The sequence below is a fragment of the Macaca mulatta genome, chromosome 16 (genome assembly GCF_049350105.2).
Source record: "Macaca mulatta isolate MMU2019108-1 chromosome 16, T2T-MMU8v2.0, whole genome shotgun sequence".
In the NCBI taxonomy this organism is placed as follows: Eukaryota; Metazoa; Chordata; class Mammalia; order Primates; family Cercopithecidae; genus Macaca; species Macaca mulatta.
The window spans coordinates 92,355,492-92,374,888 of NC_133421.1; the positions used below are offsets into that span (position 1 = coordinate 92,355,492).

General features: G+C 55.7%; 2 protein-coding genes and 1 long non-coding RNA gene across 5 annotated transcripts in view; 1 reads left to right on the top strand and 2 right to left on the bottom strand.

Annotated features, from left to right (window-relative positions):
- WDR45B (WD repeat domain 45B) overlaps positions 1 to 5,949 on the bottom strand; it is a 34,378-nt gene extending 28,429 nt beyond the window's left edge. The window contains exons 1-2 of the mRNA XM_028837040.2: positions 5,779 to 5,949; positions 876 to 950 (exon numbers count right to left, since the gene is read on the bottom strand). Coding sequence (XP_028692873.1) covers positions 876 to 950; positions 5,779 to 5,845 — 142 coding nt within the window. The 5' untranslated portion in view covers positions 5,846 to 5,949. The remainder of the gene's footprint in view (positions 1 to 875; positions 951 to 5,778) is intronic.
- Positions 5,950 to 6,011: 62 nt separating this feature from the next.
- On the top strand, positions 6,012 to 16,893 carry LOC114673233 (uncharacterized). Its single transcript, XR_003723959.2, has 3 exons — positions 6,012 to 6,116; positions 14,131 to 14,374; positions 14,879 to 16,893. It is a non-coding gene; the product is annotated as an uncharacterized LOC114673233 (long non-coding RNA).
- The window catches only part of RAB40B (RAB40B, member RAS oncogene family), a 300,307-nt gene continuing 297,429 nt past the window's right edge, over positions 16,520 to 19,397 (bottom strand). For 2 of the 3 annotated variants that reach the window (XM_077973495.1, XM_015120656.3), the window contains 3 exons: positions 19,030 to 19,107; positions 17,937 to 18,159; positions 16,520 to 17,582 (listed from right to left, as the gene is read on the bottom strand). In XM_077973495.1, coding sequence (XP_077829621.1) covers positions 17,311 to 17,582; positions 17,937 to 18,159; positions 19,030 to 19,107 — 573 coding nt within the window. In that variant the 3' untranslated portion in view covers positions 16,520 to 17,310. The remainder of the gene's footprint in view (positions 17,583 to 17,936; positions 18,160 to 19,029; positions 19,108 to 19,397) is intronic. The other variant, XM_077973496.1, reaches the window with a different exon arrangement.

The following is a 19,397-nucleotide window of genomic DNA, read 5'->3' on the forward strand; positions in this document are numbered from 1 at the left end:
GTGTGCAGGCATTGATCTGTGTGTCTGACGCACTCCGACTCATTTTCACAATAGCTCCATGAGGCAGTCATTGTTATCAACCTTATTTCACATATAAAGAGAGGTAGCCGGGCGGGGAGGCTCACACCCGTTATCCCAGCACTCTGGGAGGCCAAGGTGCACAGATCATGAGGTCAGAAGTTTAAGACCAGCCTGGCCAACATGGGGAAACCCTATCTCTACTAAAAATACAAAAATTAGCCGGGCGTGGTGGCGTGTGCCTGAGACAGGAAAATCGCTTGAACCCGGGAAGCGGAGGTTGCAATGAGCCGAGATCATGCCACTGCACTCCAGCCTGGGCGACACAGCGAGACTCTGTCTCAGAAAGGGGGGGTGGGAAGAGGTCCAAGGAGGCTGAGAAATTTGCCCAAGGTTGCACAGCAACCTGGTAAAGGGCATAACCAGGACTCAAATGTACACACTGTGGATGCAGCCTGAGGAAATGCACCCTGACTTACAAAATAAACTCCCAGACATAAAGGACCACTTACTGTTTTACATCCCAGGGTTACAGGTGAGATTTTATTTGAAAAGAGGTTTCTGCTGCCAAAAATCCCTGATGTGACAGGGAAAAGGCACGAGAAGTTCACGCTGATCTAGAGTTCACTAGAGAAATCAGGCCAGTGAACAAACCTGCTCAGCACACTCCTGGATCCCTCAGCACCTGTAGAAGCTCAACAGAAGAAAGAGGACAGCTCCCTCCAAGTTGGCGAGGGGCCATGAACCCTACCCACTTCTCAGAAACAGCCATCCCCTCCCTGCTCCACCTGCAAGGTTAAATTTAGACTCTGAGGGTTGGAAAAGGGAGAAACCAGGAAATGTCCGTTAATTCTTACCTTGTTTCTCTTTTTCTTTCAGTGGGTCAGTGTTATAGACTCGGAATCCATTTTCCATCCCACACGCAAAGCATCCTAAAGCAGAAGTGTAAGACAGACATTAATCCCCAGGTCTGGAGAAACGGCAACTGCTGCGAACTCCTGCAGATGCTGAAACCACACAGGCACCACAGGTGCTAAGTCACAACTCCTTTCCTTGCAGAAATGTTACTAAGTGACAAGCACATTCATGAGGGACATTTTGTTTGTCCTTTAGCAAAGGAGTCTTGGAGTTGTTCACGCAGCTTCCCCACTGCAGGGTCCTTCTGTGGCATCCCCGTGGCCCAGGCTTGGAGGGCAATGAGTGACAAATGCAAAGGACACCTCTAGAGGAAACCCACCAAGCAGACAATCCCACCCACTGTGGACACCGGGTGAGGGGAGGGCAGGGTACTGGGAGACAAGAGGTAGTCCTAGATCCAGGAACCGGGAAGGTGAGGCAAGGATGCTCTTTCCCATTTACAGGGTGGTCTCCCGTGACTTTGTCCCACCTATAAATCATCCTCACTCCTTAAAACCCTGTCAGAGTCTCAATGAGTTACCCAGGTCACTCATCCTGGTCACTGTCTCCAAGCCACACACCAGCCACACAAGCGAACGGCACCGTTAGAAACTGAACAAAGAGGCCGGGTGCGGTGGCTCAAGCCTGTAATCCCAGCACTTTGGGAGGCCGAGACGGGCGGATCACAAGGCCAGGAGATCGAGAGACGATCCCGGCTAACACGGTGAAACCCCGTCTCTACTAAAAAATACAAAAAAATTAGCCGGGCGAGGTGGCGGGCGCCTGTAGTCCCAGCTACTCGGGAGGCTGAGGCAGGAGAACAGCGTAAACCCGGGAGGCGGAGCTTGCAGTGAGCTGAGATCCGGCCACTGCACTCCAGCCTGGGTGACAGAGCAAGACTCCAGTCTCAAAAAAAAAAAAAAAAAAAAAAAAAAAAAAAAAGAAACTGAACAAAGCGCTTAAGTGCGAAGATAACAGTGTGTTAATGCTTGTGTATGACCCAAGGACTGCATCCGTCTCCTGAAATGCCATGTCCAACTGTTGGCTCTACGAAGCTGTGGCGGGAAAGAGAAAAAAACAAACTGCCCAATTATTTTTCACATGAAATGTCGCGAAGTCTGGTTCCTTGCAATGACTGCACAAGTGGGTGTGAAAGACCAATGCAAAGGCCTCTTAAAATTCCCATTCGAGGCCGGGCGCAGCAGCTCACGCCTGCAATCCCAGCTCAAAAAAACAAAACAAAACAGGCCGGGCGTGGCGGCTCACGCCTGTAATCCCAGCACTTTGGGAGGCCGAGGTGGGCAGATCACCTGAGGTCAGGAGTTCGAGACCACCCTGGCCAACATGGTGAAACCCACTAAAAATACAAAAATTAGCCAGGCATGGTGGCATGTGCCTGTAATCCCAGCACTTTGGGAGGCCAAGGCAGGTGGATCACCTGAGGTCAGGAGTTCGAGACCAGCCTGACCAACATGATGAAACCCCATCTCGACTAAAAATACCAAAAAATTAGCCAGTCTTGGTGGTGGGCGCCTGTAATCCCAGCTACTCGGGAGGCTGAGACAGGAGAATCGCTTGAACCTGGGAGGGGGAGGTTGCAGTGAGCTGAGATCATGCCATTGTGCTCCAACCTGGGCAACACAACAAGACTCTGTCTCAAAAAAAAATAAAAATAGAAATACCCAAACCACCTCCTAGAAATCCACAGGAAAAAGGCAAAGTCCTCAATAGAAAAATGGGCAAAAGACTTAGACATGTCACAAGAGGATATCCAAATGGTCAAGAAACACGAAGTCAGGAAAATGCAAATAAACAACACAGAGAGATTTACACAGCCACCAAAATGACCAAAAATAAGAGAAAACACCAAATGTGAGCTGGGTGTAGAGCCTTGGGAACTCTCAGACCTGCCATTTGAGGGCAAAGTGGTACAACCACTTTGGAAAACTATTTGTACTATCTACTATACTGTCAATTCTACTTCTAGGTATATAGCAGTATATGCCTTGTGGAAATGTGAACATATGCTCTCTGAAAGACATGTTCTAGAATAATCATTATTCTTACTACTCATATTATGCTTATGATAGCCAAAAACCGGAAAGTACCCAAATGTCCAACCATGGTAGAATGGATATATGAATTGTTGTATGTCTGCACAAAGGAATACTGTACATCAAGAATGATCTGGTTGACACTTTGGGAGGCCGAGACGGGCGGATCACAAGGTCAGGAGATCGAGACCATCCTGGCTAACACTGTGAAACCCCGTCTCTACTAAAAAATACAAAAAACTAGCCGGGCGAGGTGGCAGGCGCCTGTAGTCCCAGCTACTCAGGAGGCAGAGGCAGGAGAATGGCGTGAACCCAGGAGGCGGAGCTTGCAGTGAGCTGAGATCCAGCCACTGCACTCCAGGCTGGGCGACAAAGCAAGACTCTGTCTCAACAAAAAAAAAAAAAAAAAAAAAAAGAATGATCTGGTTGGGCATGGTGGCTCACATCTGTAATCCCAGCACTTTCGGCGGCCGAGGTGGGCGGATCACGGGGTCAGGAGTTCGTGACCAGCCTGGCTAACACAGTGAAACCCTGTCTCTACTCAAAATACAAAAATTAGCTGGGAACCGTGGCGGGTGCCTGTAATCCCAGCTACTTGGGAGCCTGAGGCAGGAGAATCACTTGATCCCAGGAGACGGAGGTTGCAGTGAGCAGAGATCACACCACAGCACTCCAGTCTGGGTGGGAACAAGACTCTATCTCGGAAAAGAAAAAAAAAAGATCTACAACTATACTCAACAATACAGAAGAAAATAAAAATCACAAACATGATGTTGAGTAAGAAAGCTACAAAACGGCCGGGCACGGTGGCTCATGCCTGTAATCCCAGCACTTTGGGAGGCTGAGGCGGGCGGATCACCTGAGGTCAGGAGTTCGGAGACCAGCCTCAACATGGAGAAACCCCATTTCTACTAAAAATACAAAATTAGCCAGGCGTGGTGGTGCATGCCTGTAATCCCAGCTACTTGGGAGGCTGAGGCAGGAGAACTGCTTGAACCTGGGAGGCAGAGTTTGCTGTGAGCCTAGATCGAGCCATTGCACTCCAGTCTCGGCAACAAGAGTGAAACTCCGTCTCAAAAAAAAAAAAAAGCTAGAAACAAAAAAAAGTACAAAAATAAAGTACAGAAGTAGGCAAAACTAATCTATGACGTCACAAGTCAGGTAGGGAGCATTTATTGGAATCAAGGGTGGCCAGGTATGTTCAATTTCTTAATTGTTAGTGACACCTGTGTTCAGTTTGGAAAATTCATCACTTGAACACTTACGATCTATCCACCCTTCTACAGGTATAGCACACTTCAGTAAAAAGAAGGCATTACAAACACCAGATGGTTGGAAACCACCCTCTGAGGAAGCTGGGCATCTCCCTTGCCATCTCAGCAAAACTTTCTTCCCAGAGAAACCCCAGCACACAACCCTGGGGAAGCTGGCAGCGCCCAGGAAGCCTGATTGGCCCCAGGGCATCAGAATCACTGACCAGTTCTTTTAAGTACGTGTAATCCAGCTGGGTGCGGTGGCTCACGCCTGTAATCCCAGCACTTTGGGAGGCCCAGGCGGGGGGATCATCTGAGGTCAGGAGTTGGAGACCAGCCTGGCCAACGTGGTGAAACCCCGTCTCTACTAAAAATACAAAAATTAGACGGGCGTGGTGGTGGGCGCCTGTAATCCCAGCTAATCCGCAGCCTGAGGCAGGAGAATCGCTTGAACCCGGGAGGAGGTTGCAGTGAGTCCAGATCGCACCAGCCTGGGCGACAGAATTAGACTCCGCCTCAAAATAAAATAAATAAATAAATAAAATTGTCTTCACAAATACGGGATCATACAGCACCTGCCTGGATTCTCTTCAAAGACAAAACTTCCAAAACCAACACGTAAAGGCTCGCAGAAGTCTGTCTCGGAATAACGGTCATTCCTTTTCTTCCCCATCATGACCTTTGGGAAGTGCGCCCTTCAAATGGGAGCGGGGGAGGCAACCATCCGAATCCAGGTCCCGCCCGCCTCCCGCGGGAACCCGACCGCGCCGCTCTGAAGCACCTGCGGGGAAGGAGGTCACCTTCCCTGGGCGCTTTAAATCATCCAGTGCTTACACCTGGATTCCGACATGGGAAAAGAAGTAGGATTTCCCTCGGGCCTCCCTTAAGTCATTTTATTCCACCAAACACGAGGAAAAATCCCGGGGAGTGGGGGCGGGGAGAGTGAGTTTCCGACTGAAACTGACCGGAGAGGGGGGACCCGCACCCCACCCGCGCCACTCGCCACCAGAGGCGTCAGGGGCGCCGACTCCGCGGCTCCAGTGAACCCAAGCGGATTCGGCTCAGCCACGGGCTACCTGCTAAACACCCTGAAAGGAGCAGGGGGCAAAACGGGGTTCCGCGCAGCGCGTCAATCACGCTGCGCGGAAAATCCCGATAACCAGGGAGCCCGCAGGGAGCCAGGGGACCCGAGTGGGCGTGGCGCGCGCGGAGGGGCGGCCGCGCAGGAGGCCGGGGTTCTGCGCCGTCTCCCACCAACCTCGACCTCGGCCCGGGACCGCCGGCCGGGAGCGGCCACAACCCGGGGGTGAGCGGGGGACGAAAGGCCGGGAGGGTGGGAGCCGGTTCGGGCCTGGTCCGGACCCCGGCTGAGGCTGGGAGCGGCGGCGAGGGCCGGAGCCGGAGACTTCGGAGGGGAGCTCGGGCGGGGCTGGGGTCCCGGGTGGGAAAGCCTGGCCGGAAAGGGGCGCCCGGGAGAGGCCGGAGAGTCGGGGACCCCGGGCTGCGGGAAGGCCCGGGCAGGCAGGGCGACAGGGCCGCGCCTCGCGCCTCCTCACCGTGGTCCTGGTTGAAGCCGGCGTAGAGCAGCCCGTTGCCGTGAGGGTTACACGGCAGGAGGTTCATGGCTCCGCGATGCTGGGCCGCCGCTCCTCAGCGCCGCATGCCGCTCGCCGGGGCCGGCGGTCTGGTCCCCTCTGGCCGGCGCTGAGGCCGCCGCGGCCGGAAGTGCCGGACGTGCGTGCGTGCGTGCTGGACGTGCGTGCGTGCTGGACGTGCGTGCGTGCTGGACGTGCGTGCGTCCTAGATGTGCGTGCGTGCTGGACGTCCGTGCGTGCACGCGCGCCCCCCAGGGAACCTATGGAGCGCCGAGCGCATCTAACCAAAGCGAGGCGAGGCAAGGCCGGGCAGGGAGGGGAGGGGCGGGGCGGGGAGGGGCGGGGAGGGGCGGGGCGGGGAGGGGCGGGGCGGGGAGGGGCGGGGCGAGGCGGGGAGGGGCGGGACGGGGCGAGGCGGGGAGCGGCGGGGAGAGGCGAGGCCGGGAGGGACTGGGCGGGGCGAGGAGGGGCGAGGCGGGCGGGGCGAGGTGGGGCGAGGCGGGCGGGGCGAGGTGGGGAGAGGCGGGCGGGGAGGGGCGGGGCGAGGAGGGGCGGGGCGGGAGGCGCGGGAGGGGCGGGAGGGGAGGGGAGGGGCGGGACGAGGGGGGCGGGGCGGGAGGGGCGGGGCGGGGCGAGGAGGGGCGGGGCGGGAGGCGCGGGAGGGGTGGGAGGGGAGGGGCGGGCGGGGCGGGAGGGGCGGGACGAGGGGGGCGGGGCGGGCGGGGAGGGGCGGGGCGAGGAGGGGAGGGGCGGGAGGCGCGGGAGGGGCGGGAGGGGAGGGGCGGGGCGAGGAGGAGCGGGCGGGGAGGGGCGGGGCGGGCGGGGCGGGCGGGGCGGGACGAGGGGGGCGGGGCGAGGAGGGGCGGGCGGGGCGGGGCGGGGCGGGAGGGGCGGGACGAGGGGGGCGGGACGAGGGGGGCGGGGCGGGAGGGGCGGGGCGGGGCGGGAGCATCGAGCAAGTTCGAGGGAGGGTCCGGCCTTGTCATGCGCGGGGTCGCCGTGGGACGGAGGATGGCCCCTTGAGGGCTTGGCACCGACACCTGACGGTCAGAGGAAGGAGGGAGAGCCGGTGAGGGAGGCTGACCCAAACTGAGGCCCGGTGCATCATCCCTCAGGAGAGGCAAGCGCAGAAGCGCCACAATACTAGGGACCCCCTTCAGGACACACCGACCGCCAGGACAGAGACCTTCCCAGGACACGCAGCCCCCCCCCAGGACACACAGCCCATAGAGGACACAACCGTTAGGACCCCACCGAAAGGACAGGTGGTCCTCACACAGCACAGCCCCCGCAGGACTCCAGGCCCTCAGGTCACATTGCCCAGAAGACACAGGGGCCTCCCAGGACTCACAGCCCCCTGGGAAACACACAGCCTCCCCAGGACACAGAGCCCCCCAAGACACGCAGACCCCCAGGACACAGAGCCCCCCCCAAGACACGCAGACCCCCAGGACACAGAGGCCTCCCCAGGACACAGAGCCCCCCAAGACACGCAGACCCCCAGGACACAGAGCCCCCCCAAGACACGCAGACCCCCAGGACACAGAGGCCTCCCCAGGACACAGAGCCCCCCAAGACACGCAGATCCCCAGGACACAGAGGCCTCCCCAGGACACAGAGCCCCCCAAGACACGCAGACCCCCAGGACACAGGACCCCCAGGACACAGAGCCCCCCAAGACACGCAGACCCCCAGGACACAGAGGCCTCCCGGGACACGCAGATCCCCAGGACACAGAGCCCCCCCAAGACACAAAGACCCCCAGGACACAGAGGCCTCCCAGGACACGCAGATCCCCAGGACACAGAGCCCCCCAAGACACGCAGACCCCCAGGACACAGGACCCCCAGGACACAGAGCCCCCCAAGACACGCAGACCCCCAGGACACAGAGGCCTCCCAGGACACAGAAGCGCCCCCAAGGACATGTGCCCCCCCCAAGGCAGAGGCCCCCTCCAGGTCACAGAGTCCCCACCCCCGGACATAGGGGCCCCCTAGGACACACAGCCCATAGAGGACACAGCCCTTTAGGACTCCACCTAAAGGACAGGTGGCCCTCACACAGCACAGCCCCCGCAGGACTCCGGGCCCTCAGGTCACGTTGCTCACAGGACGCAGTTCTCCTCCACTCTTAGGGTCAGGCTGCTGAGGGCGTCCTGGTCACGGAGCTTTGTCCCCGGGGTAGGCTCACGCAGTGGATGGCCGTGGAGGCCTGAGTGCTGACCCTCGTTTCTCCTGCCCAGGGAGTCCTCTCCACTCCCCCTCCTCACCCTCCTGTCCCCTCCTGGGCTCTCCCTGTTCCCTGCAGCACACCTGATCTCCTAGGAGGTTCTGACACTGTCTGTCATCCTCATCCCACCCTCGCCACTTGCCTGAGCTGGTGCTGACCTCTCAGCCATGGGGAGGAAGGAGCTGGACTGTAAGCTCAGATCACTGGCCCACTTGGGCCAGGCCGTCTTTGCGTCGTGGGCATCAAACACCTCGATTCCCCCACAAGAGGGGCTCCTCCCTGAGAGTGACCAGGAGCCTCGAGATGGCAGAGTGAGTTGGGCTGCCCAGGTTGTGACTAGGGCTCAGGGGCCCAGGTCCAAATCACAGAGCTGGGGCGAGACTTAAGTGCAGTCCAGGGGCCCAGCACCCTCTTCCCTGGAGGGCACTGGGTTCTCCTCCATGCACACATACTGGTACCTGCTGTGAGAAGTGTCACATGGGGAAAGGAGAGAGGCGTGGGTAAGGGGCATTTCCCTTCATTTCCCTGCTTGCCACCCTTGGGGCCTCCTTCAGTCCACATTTTACTCAGTCTCCCGGTGGCTATACAGGCCAGGGGCGAGGGCATGTGCGGACATCCACACACAGCGCTGGTTGTATCCTAACCGAGAAACTCAAAGCAGCCTTGCCTACCACAGTGGGTTGAATGGTGGCCCTCAAAAGATGTGTCCTGGGGGGCTGAGTGGGGAGGATGGCTTGAGCCTAGGAGGTTGAGGCTGAGGCTGCACTGAACTGAGATTGTGCCACTACACTCCAGGCTGGGCAATACAGCAAGACTCTGTCTAAAAACAACCAACCAACCAACCAAAAGCCAAAAAAAAAGATAGGTCCACCCAGAACCTGAGAATAGGGGCTGCTTTAGATACAGAATCATTGCAGAAGTAATTAAGGATCTCAAGATAAGATCATCGTGGATTTGGGGTGTGCCTTAAAGCTGAAGACTGGCACCTTTGGAAGAGACAGGAAGGGAGGAGATACAGGGGAAGGCCGCCGCTGGCAGCCAGTGGGACTGGAGTGCTCAGCCCTAAGTCAGAATCGCGGGCAGCCTCCAGGAGCTGGGAGAGGCATGAAGGGTTCTTCCCCAGAGCCTTCGAGCCTGGGAAGGAAGACAGGCTGTTGTCCAAGCCACCAGCGTCTGGGGCTCTGTTCCAGCAGCTCCAGGAATCCCGCCGTCCACTGATAGCTCAGGGGTCTCCACGTGGAAGACCTGAAGTGTGACTTGGAGTGAGGGACATGCCTCATCTTGCCCACCTGTCTGCAAGGCAGGCAGAAAGCAGTCGCACCTCTTGGGGTGGAGAGAATAGAAGTTACATACATACATTTATCTCCTGGGCTCCGGTGATCCTACCACCTCGGCCTCCTGAGTAGCTGGAACTACAGCTACACACCACCATGCCAGCTTAAGTTTTTATATTTTTAGTAGAGACAGGGTTTCATCATGTTGCCCAGGCTGGTCTTGAACTCCTAGGCAAAGGATATGTCCGCCTCAGCCTCCCAAAGTGCTGGGATTACAGGCATGAGCCGCTGTGCCTGGCTTAACGATGTATTGTTTAAAGATACAACATATTTGGACACACACAAACATATAAAGAAAACCAGGAGGATGGTGGTTTGCACAGAATTGGAGATGATGGTCACTCCTGGGGGCAAGAGAAGAATCTACAATAGGCTGGGCGCAGTGGCTCACACCTGTAATCCCAGCACTTTGGGAGGCCAAGGTGGGCAGACTGCTTGAGGTCAGCAGTTTGAGACCAGCCTGGCCAACATGGTGAAAACCCATCTCTACTAAAAATACAAAAATTAGCTGGGCGTGGTAGCAGGCGCCTGTAGTCCCAGTTACTCAGGAGGCTGAGCCAGGAGAATCGCTTGAACCTGGGAGGTAGAGGCTGCAGTGAGCTGAGCTCGCACCACTGCACTCCAGCCTGGGTGACAAGAGTGAGACTCTGTCTCAACAACAACAAAAAAAGAATCTGCAACAGGGGAAGGGCGTGTGGTTGACTCTGAAGAACAGCCCCCAACGACACCCCCATCCCCGTGCTCAGAGCTTGTGCATGTGTTGCTTTTATACATGGCAGCGGGGACTTTGCAGATGTGACTACCTTGAGGACCTTGAGATGGGGAGGTTAACCGGGATGATCCTCGAGGGTCCTCACAGGAAAGAGGGAAGGCGGTCGCTGAGAGAGACCTGGATGATCCAGGCGGGATCACGAGGGTCCTCACGGGAAAGAGGGAAGGCGGTCGCTGAGAGAGAAGGCTGTAGTGTGACCACAGGGGTAGACTGGAGGGATGCAGCCGGAAGCCCGGGAATGCCGCTGCCTAGAGGCTCAGGAGGCCAGGGATTGACTCTCCCTGGAGATTCCAGAAGGAACCGGCCCTACAGACACCTTTATTTTAGCCTCTTCCTCCAGAACTGTAAGAGAATAAATGTGTGTTCCTTTAAGTCTCTAACTTTGTGTTACTTTGTGATAGTTTGTATTAGACTGCAGAATGGCCCTCAAAGATACCAGGTTGTCATCTCTGGAACCTTTCAATGTGTTATTCCTGGCCGGGCGTGGTGACTCACGCCTGTCATCCCAGCCCTTTGGGAGGTTGAGGTGGGTGGATCATGAGGTCAGGAGTTCAAGACCATCCTGGCCAACATGGCAAAAACCTGTCTCTACTAAAAATACAAAAATGAGCCAGGTGTGGTGGCAGACAGACGCCTGTAATCCCAGCTACTTGGGAGGCTGAGGCAGGAGAATTGCTTGAACCCGGAAGGCAGAGGTTGCAGTGAGCCAAGATCGGGCCATTGCACTCCAGCCTCGGCGAGAGAGAGACTCCATCGCAAAAAAAAATTAATAAATACGTAAAGAAGGTATTCCCTTATTTTGGAAAAAGGGTCTCTGCAGATATGATAAAGTGAGAGGCCCTGAGACAGGAAGACTGTCCCGAATTGTATGGACGTCCCCAAGTGCCATCGCACACTTCTTCAGGCGGAGGAAGGATTGACCAACAGAAAATAACATGTGGGGACAGAGACGGAGACTGCAGTGATGTGGCCACAAGCCAAGGAGTGCCTGGGGCCCCCTGAAGCTGGAAGAGGCTGGGAGGACCCTCCCGGAGCCTCCAGAGGGAGCCACACCTTGATCTCAGCCCAGTGATGCTGATTTTGGACGTGGACTCCAGAACAGTGAACAGAACACACTTCTGTTGTTTCAGGCCCCCCGGCTGTGGGAGTTTATTACAACAACAGTAACAGACCTTAAAACCCACTCCAAGGGCTTGGCAGGTAAGACTCTACTCCTTCCGCTTCAGCTGCTGTGCGTCGATAGTCATAACAGTTCTGTTCATTCAGATGGACCCACGTGAACTGTTACATGTAGGATCCATTTCACAGATGGAACCATTAGAGGGCCTTTTAAGAAGCCCATCACCCTCACCCCCAACTATAGTGGAACGTGGAGCAATGCTAAGATTTCAGCCTGGGCACGGTGGCTCGTGCCTGTAATCCCAGCACTTTGGGAGGATCACTTGAGCCCAGGAGTTCGAGACCAGCCTGGGCAACCTATGAAGACCCTGTCGCTGAAAAAAAAAAAAAAAAAAAAAAAGGCAGGTGTGGTGGTGCACACCTGCAGTCAGCTACTCCGGAGGGCGAGGTGGGAGGACCACTGAGCCCAGGAACCAAGGCTGCAGTGAGCCAAGATTGCGCCGCTGCGCTCCAGCCTGAGCAACAGTGAAACCCTGTCTCTGAAGGAAAAAAGAAAAACATTCAAGGCAGACGAATCAAGAAACCAGCAGAGGGTGGTGATTGGCTTTGAGTAACACACGGAGTCTTCCTCCAGCTGAACTGGAAGGTCAGCGTCTGCCCGGTTAAAGGCACTGAGACTGGTATGTCTGCCTCTCACCGTGGCCTACACGGCTATCTTCCTGTCACCTCAAAAGGCACCAAGAAAGATCGAGGCAGCCCCTGAGCACGCACAGCGAGGCACTGGAAGGCTCCTGTTGGACTTGACGGCCCCACAGACAAGGCCGCCCTGTGACTGAGGGGACAGGACAAGAGCAGGGTCCCCTCTGCACACAGGCGGGAGCAGTGCCCACCTCCCCCAGACGACCAACACTCCGCATCCTGCTGGATGTGAGTGACTGCCACTTTCTACCAATGACACCTTGCACCTTGCTCCGTTTTTCTCACCTTCTAGGTAAGAACTGAGATAGTAAGTCTCAGAGTCACCCCTGCTTCCTGACAGCATCGAACAGAGCGCAGCAGTTGCCGTGAATGTTCCCCGAAACCTCCACGAAGCTGCCCAAGTCGCGCCCGTCCTCCCCGACTCCCCAGCACCGTCGATGGTGGGGGGCTCCGTGCTGCAGCAAGTCAGGGGCGTTCACGGCGGCCTCTGGCTAACAGCCCTGACGGCACCTCTGGGCTGCTGGGAAGCACCCGGTCACCTCACCTAGAGGAGGGTGAAGGCTGGAGCGACAGAACTGCTTGGAGACCAGGTGGAGCTTGGAATCCCTCCTTTGTGCGTCCGTCTCCCTCTCCACAGTGGCTCAGGGCCTCTGTGCTCCAGCAGGGTTTGTGTCATCATGGGAAAGTAGAGAAGAAACAGCATCAGCTCGAGTCCAGCACAGCCGCAGGGCAGGGACGGTGGTTTTATTTTTATTTGAGATGGAGTCTCATTCTGTCACTCGGGCTGGAGTACAGTGGTGCAACCTCCGCCTCCCAGGTCCAAACAATTTTCATGCCTCAGCCTCCCGAGTAGCTGGGACTATAGACATGCACCACCACGCCTGACTAATTTTTTCTATTTTTAGTAGAGACGGGGTTTCGCCATGTTGCCCAGGCTGGTCTTGAACTCCTAAGCTCAGGCAATATGCCTGCCTCAGCCTCCCAAAGTGTTAGGATTACAGGCATGAGCCACCACGCCCTGACGGGACAGTGGTTTTAAAAGGCAGGTGCCAGCCTTTGTTAAGAAAGGTGTGTAAGAATCTGTAGATCTAAAGCAACAGGCCGCACCTCTGAACATTCCATGGAAGCAGGAAGGGAGCAAGCCCCACTCCTGAGCTGAGACAGGTGGGGGTGGAGGGCAGGGTTCACATAGGAGATGGCTCAGCCTCTGCCCAGGGAGCGCCCCACCTTCGCCAGGGCGGGAAGGAGCATACGGCACCCAGTGCTTGCGTACACCCCTGCGTGCGTGGAGCTGCCTGGGCCTCCCTGTCACCAGCTCTCACTGCTGTCCAGCCCCTGCCTACAGGCCCCCAGTGGCTGCCACAGTCCTATGCGGAGACTTTGCTCAGTTTCATCCAAGGTTTCGCCAATGCCCTTCAACAGCTGAGGATATACGAAAGGCTCCCCGAGCAAAGGCTGGGGCCCCAGGGGGCCGGGGAGAAGGTCGCCGAGGCACACATGGGAGGGAGTGGACAGAAGAGCACAGGACTCTGCTGAGGTCTGAACGAGCCCCTCCGGAATTCATGTGTTGGAACTTAATTGCCAGTGTGAAGGTATTAAGAGCCAGGGCCTTGAGGCAGTGGCAGAACCTCCAGAACGGGATTCAGGACCTCACAGGAGGTGTGGCAGAGCTGCCTCCTTCCCTTTGTCCTTCCGTCCCTCCGGCCATGTGAGGACGCAGCCACAGGGCACCATCTTGGAAGCGGAGACTGGGCCTCCCGAGACCCAAACCAGCTGGCGCTTTGAGCTTGCACTTCCCAGCCTCAGAAGTGAGAAACAAATGTCTATTATTTATACATTCCCCAGTCTCAGGTGTTTTGTTACGGCGGCGTACACAGACTAGGAATCTCCTGCTCCCTCCAGCCCCCACGTCCCCGCACTGCCCCACCCTCCAGGCCGGGACAGAAGTGTGTCCCGCCCCCGTGACAGTGACGTCTCACCAACCTCCAGCCTCCCCCAGGTGAAACAAAACCTTCACCTCCCCCTAATACAAGCAGCTTCCATTTTGCTTGTAAAATCCACATCTGACGAAGCTGTTCTCCAACAAAGGGCAGACCTAGCGTGTCTGTCTCTGTCAAAACAAATATCATCAAGCCTGTCATTGACTTTTTTTTTTTCTAGATTCACTATTTTGGCTAAATTCCTCATCAAAATTGCAAGCTACGAACCTTCTCTACTGGAGTAATTTTCAGAGGGCAACTGAGTCATCATTGTGGATAATACATTTTGAATCTTGATGTTTGGAAAGAGGGTCACAAGCACCTGGGACAGCATCTGGAACTGGTGTTTACACCACGGACGGATCGTGTGGACAGATCGCGCCAGCAGTGAGGGCTGCAGGAGAACATGACAAAGCTTCTCTAAGGTTTAATTTATATTTATGTTTTTTGTATATTCACCACCCGAACACGCAGTCTTCTACTTAGTCCAGTCTGTATCAGGCTTTGTCTGGTTTTGTTCTGCCTTGGTTTGCTGTAGCACTTTCTGCCGTGAGCGTAACTCACTTCCTTGTTGCAGGAGTTTCCTGAGGCTGTCATAACAAATCGCCACAGACCTGGTGGCTTAAATAACAAATATTTATTTTCCCGTAGCTCTGGAAGCCAGAAGTCCGAAACCAATACTTTGGCAGGGCTGTGCTCCCCCTGGGAGATCTCGGGGAGGCTCCTTCTGTCCGAAACCAATACTTTGGCAGGGCTGTGCTCCCCCTGGGAGATCTCGGGGAGGCTCCTTCTGCCTGTCCCGCTTCTGGGGGCTTCTGGTGGTGGTTGCCTGGAGGGCCAAGGCCTCCGGGCGGCCTGTGTGTTCCGTGAACACCTGCGAAGGGCTCTGGGTCACGAAGCCTTGGGAAACTTTATTTTATTCCTTCTAGGACACTACTGGTACTCCTGAGGAGCTGTCAATTACAAAACAAGAAAAGGGAAGGAAGAGAAAAATACGCGTTTGGCCTGGTTTGATGTTGCAGCGGGAGGATCCGTCTTCTTACCCTCCACCATCACCGAGCCGGGAACTGAGGGAGAAGAGGCCCCTGCAACATGAGTTTCTTCAGTGTGGGTTCTCCTTTCCTTGCATCTCAGTGTCCTTGTGTTTGCAGCTGGGAGGTCGGCCTCACCCCCACCTGTGGCACAGCAGAGAGAAGGATGAAGAGGTCCTCTCAGTGTGTCTGCACGAGGCTGGCCACCTCCCCTCCCCAGGCACTGTCCCCTCAGGGTTCACCTTCTGTCCACAGACCACGACCCTGCCTCCCCACAGACTTTGTCCCCGTAGCTGCCATACCCAGTTGGCCAGACACCTCCAAGCCCGGCTCCACCCGCAGGGACCAGTGCTGCTCTCTTCTCTCTGGGCCTCAGTTCCACCATCTCTGAATAGAGGCGTTGCCCCTGATTCTAGGGTCCCTTACATTGCTTTTTTTTTTTTTTTCCTGAGACGGAGCATCGCTTGTCACCCAGACTGGAGTGCAGTGGTGCGATCTCAGCTCACTGCAACCCCTGCCTCCTAGGTTCAAGTGATTCTCCTGCCTCAGCCTCCTGAGTAGTTGGGATTACAGGCGTGCGCCACCATGCCAAGCCAATTTTTGTAATTTTATTGGAGACGGGATTTCATCACGTTGGCTGGTCTTGAGCTCCTGACCTCTGATTCGGCCGCCTTGGCCTCCTAGAGTGCCGGGATTACAGCTGTGAGCCACCGCGCCCGTCCCGGTCCCTTAAGTTTCTCAGAATCTACAGACCAGCAGCAGGAACTAGGAACATCAGGCATTTTCTCACTTCATTTTTTTGGTTTAATCCCTCATTTGCAACTCCCAGCCACTGACAAATGTCCAACAGCGTGACCAGGGAAGAAGCTGGCCCTGGAGGTCTCTGCCCTGCTCTGAGGCATGCAGTCGGAGATAGGGGCTGCATCTCCGTGGGGAATCCCGGACAGCCCCTGGGGGCTCCTCACCAAGGCTCAGGAGCACAGCTCCGGTTTATCAGACAGGCACACGCCTGGGTGTCAGCTTTGAACTCTTCCCTCTCTCCTCTGCACTTCTGTTCTGGAAAAGGAATCCTTTCTCAACAGGCGACAACAGTTCAAGGATTCAGCCTTGTTGCCAGTGTCGTTTCTTAGCTCCGATATGTGATGTCTATACCAGGCAGTGGCGCAGTGAAGGGCTGTAATAAATACACAGAATCTGGCCGGACGCGGTGGCTCACGCCTGTAATCCCAGCACTGTGGGAGGCCGAGGCGGGCAGATCACCTGAGGTCAGGAGTTCAAGACCAGCCTGACCAACATGGTGAAACCTCATCTCTACTAAAAATACAAAAATTAGCCGGGCGTGGTAGCACACCCCTGTAATCCCAGCTGCTCAGGAGTCTGAGGCAGGAGAATCACTTGAACCTGGGAGGCAGAGGTTGCGGTGAGCCGAGATCATGCCATTGCACTCCAGCCTGGGCAACAAGAGCGAAACTCTGTCTCGAAAATAAATAAATAAATAAATAAATAAATACAAAATTCTAAAGAACCGGCCACCAACTCTACCAAGAGAGAAACGACTATACATTTTATTGTTGAGAAACATTTTCTTAAATAAGTGTTTTCACTTCATTCCTTTTACTGAAGCAGGTCTTCCTTGGCCTGTTGAAACTGCGTCGTTCAACGTAACTAGAGGTATCTTTGGCATTTTCTTCCCTTAGCTTCATAACTTGTAGAATATCTTGTACAAAAAATGTAGATTTACAGAAAAATATGCATATAAATCACTTATTAATCCCAAAATGTAGTAAATAACTAGCAAAAACTTTATCAAATCCATTTCATACACAAACTGGACAGATCCGTTGCACATAACCTCTACATCTGCAGCGTTTTATAAATTGGTGCTTTGACATTAAAAAGGAGGTTTACAAAAAGACCCCTCTCGTGATATCGATGACTCTAAATCATCCCACTACCGTTGCTTCTCAAATTCCCTTCAATTTACGCTAATCACTCCAATATCACCATTCTTACAAAAGCAGTTATTTTAAGGAAAAAGTTGCAGTGCAATCATGATAAAGTAACATTCAGAATTTCATGTTACCAAGAGTTGAGCAGAGTACTAATTTTCCCTTTATAAACACACATCGAAAACAAGAGCTTCATGCACATCCACATAGAAATTCGAAGTCCGACAGTGTAGTGTGTTTCCATCACACGGAAGGCATCGCACACATTCGCAAGCAGCGTTTGCCGAGAGAAACCGGAATCTGAGATGCATCCGCCAGCTGCCAGGGGTAACACCGAGTTTCTCTGGGAGAGATTCCACCGTGGTTCTTTTAGTGCCTGCCTTAAGAAATTTTGCAGCTGTTTCTGGTGCAGTTTTTGGGTGGGCTCTGGGGTGGGCGGACAAGCTTCACTTTGCGGAGGCTGCTCCTTTTGTGGGTGGAGCTGGTGGTGAGGGAGTAGGAACGGCCGTGCATCATCCTGGCATTCAGGCCGTTGGCCATTGAGAAGGACTTGAGGTGGCTTCTTAAGGCAATGGGGAGCGGGAGCTTGTCCACCAGGTGCACCGGCGTGCAGGACACAACCGCCCGGCAGCACAGGTCTTGCAGGCTCAGCACTTGGGAGAGAAAAAGGTAAACCCTGCTTAGTGGATGTCCCTGCCTGGGCTGGCCATGGGGGTGGTGCCCACACCTGTTCTCCTGCCTTCCCGAGGCTCGGACACCCATGGCCCTGGCTTGTACATGCAGCAAGCCCTGCCACCACATCCCCTCTGCCCACGTACAGATCCCAGAGCTCCCTCATGAGCTTTCCGACAAAGCTGTAGTGATTACTTCTCTCAAATGTCTTGCTCTGAGAACAGACACAGTGGCCCTGAGGCGGGTCCCGGGAGGCAGACACTTATCCAGGGGGCCACCGAACCACCTCGGCGTCTGAGGGCAGAGGGGGCCCCCAGAATAGCCCCGGGGCCTACCCTTGCTTGGCCGCCAGAGCCGGTCCATCCCATGCCGCAGCAGCACGATCCTGGCCAGCTCCGTGAACGACTCCGTGATGTTGAAATTGCACAAAGGGCTGACCTCAAAGAAGGTCACGCCCAGGCGTTCGGCGTAGGCCTGGGCCTGCTCCGTGGGGACCTGCCGCTTGAACGCCAGGTGCAGGCGGTTCCCCACCAGGATCTTAGGGACTCCGGGGGCATGCTAGCGGGCAGGAGAAAGGCGAGGAGCATGGGTTACTTGAGTGAGATTTTGTTGTCGTTGCAAAGTGGGTGCTCTGGTGTGAGGAACCCCCCACGAGTTCATGTCCACCCAGAACCTCAGCATGGGACCTCGTTTGGAAAGACGGTCTTTGCAGACGTAAATAGTTACGGGGCGGCCCCGCTGGATTAGGGCCCTCATCTAATGACTGGTGTCCTTGGAAGAAGAGAAGACACGGACACTCGGAGGCCGTGTGATGCAAAGGCAGAGACTGGAGCGGTGCAGCCACAAGCCGGGGGGGCCCAGGGTTGCTGGCACTGCCGAGAGCTCGGAGCGGCGGCTGTAGGGAAGCAGCCCTCCCGACACCTTGGTTTGGGGCTCTGGCCTCCAGAACCGTGAGCGAACGCATTTTTGTCGTTTGGGACCCCGGCTTGTGGTCGTTACTTACGGCAGCCCCAGGACACACAGTGGGCTTGGCGCTGACCACGCCATGTCGCCGCTGCCAGGTGGGCTGGTCTGCGTGCCAGCAGGCACAAGCCCCGGCCACTGCTGGTCAACCCAGCCCGACCACAGCAGGGAGTGAAGCAGGCCAAACTGTGGGGCCTGACCCCATGCCGAGGCACGCCATGGAGGCTCGTTTTGCCTGGACCAGCTTCCTGAGCTTTGGTGACTCTCTGTAGCTACACTCATGAGCCTAGCCCCATCCAGTGCTGTGCCGAGGTGAGGCACCCTCCTTGCTGCTGGAACCCCATCCAGTGTCCTGGCCCATGATCCATGTGTACCCGTGAGCCCTGGAGGGCCCGGCCCTAATTCCTGGCCTGACATCCTCCCAAGCGCACAGGGATCTTGGGCAATGGCGTTTCTACAACGTACCTCATCGATCTCCTTAATCCATCGATCAATGCCGTCGAAAGACCAGCGGTTCGCAATGTCATAGACCAGGATCACACCCTGGGGGAGAGGTCACAGGCTCAGCACACAGAACACAGATGCAGGCACAGCTGCGGCCATGCACGCAAAGACATACAACTAACTCAATCATTTCCTTCTTTTAACACAAAGTACATAATTTTGATTTATCACCCGAATGATCATTTCCAACGATATTTCATAAGCTCAGTGATAAACCCTCAAATGTCACAGTGAGCTGGGGACTAGCACTCACACCCACGAGCCACTCCAGGGACACAGGACACGGGGCACCACGGTAATCGCCACCTCTCGAGGAGTGCGGCCCACTC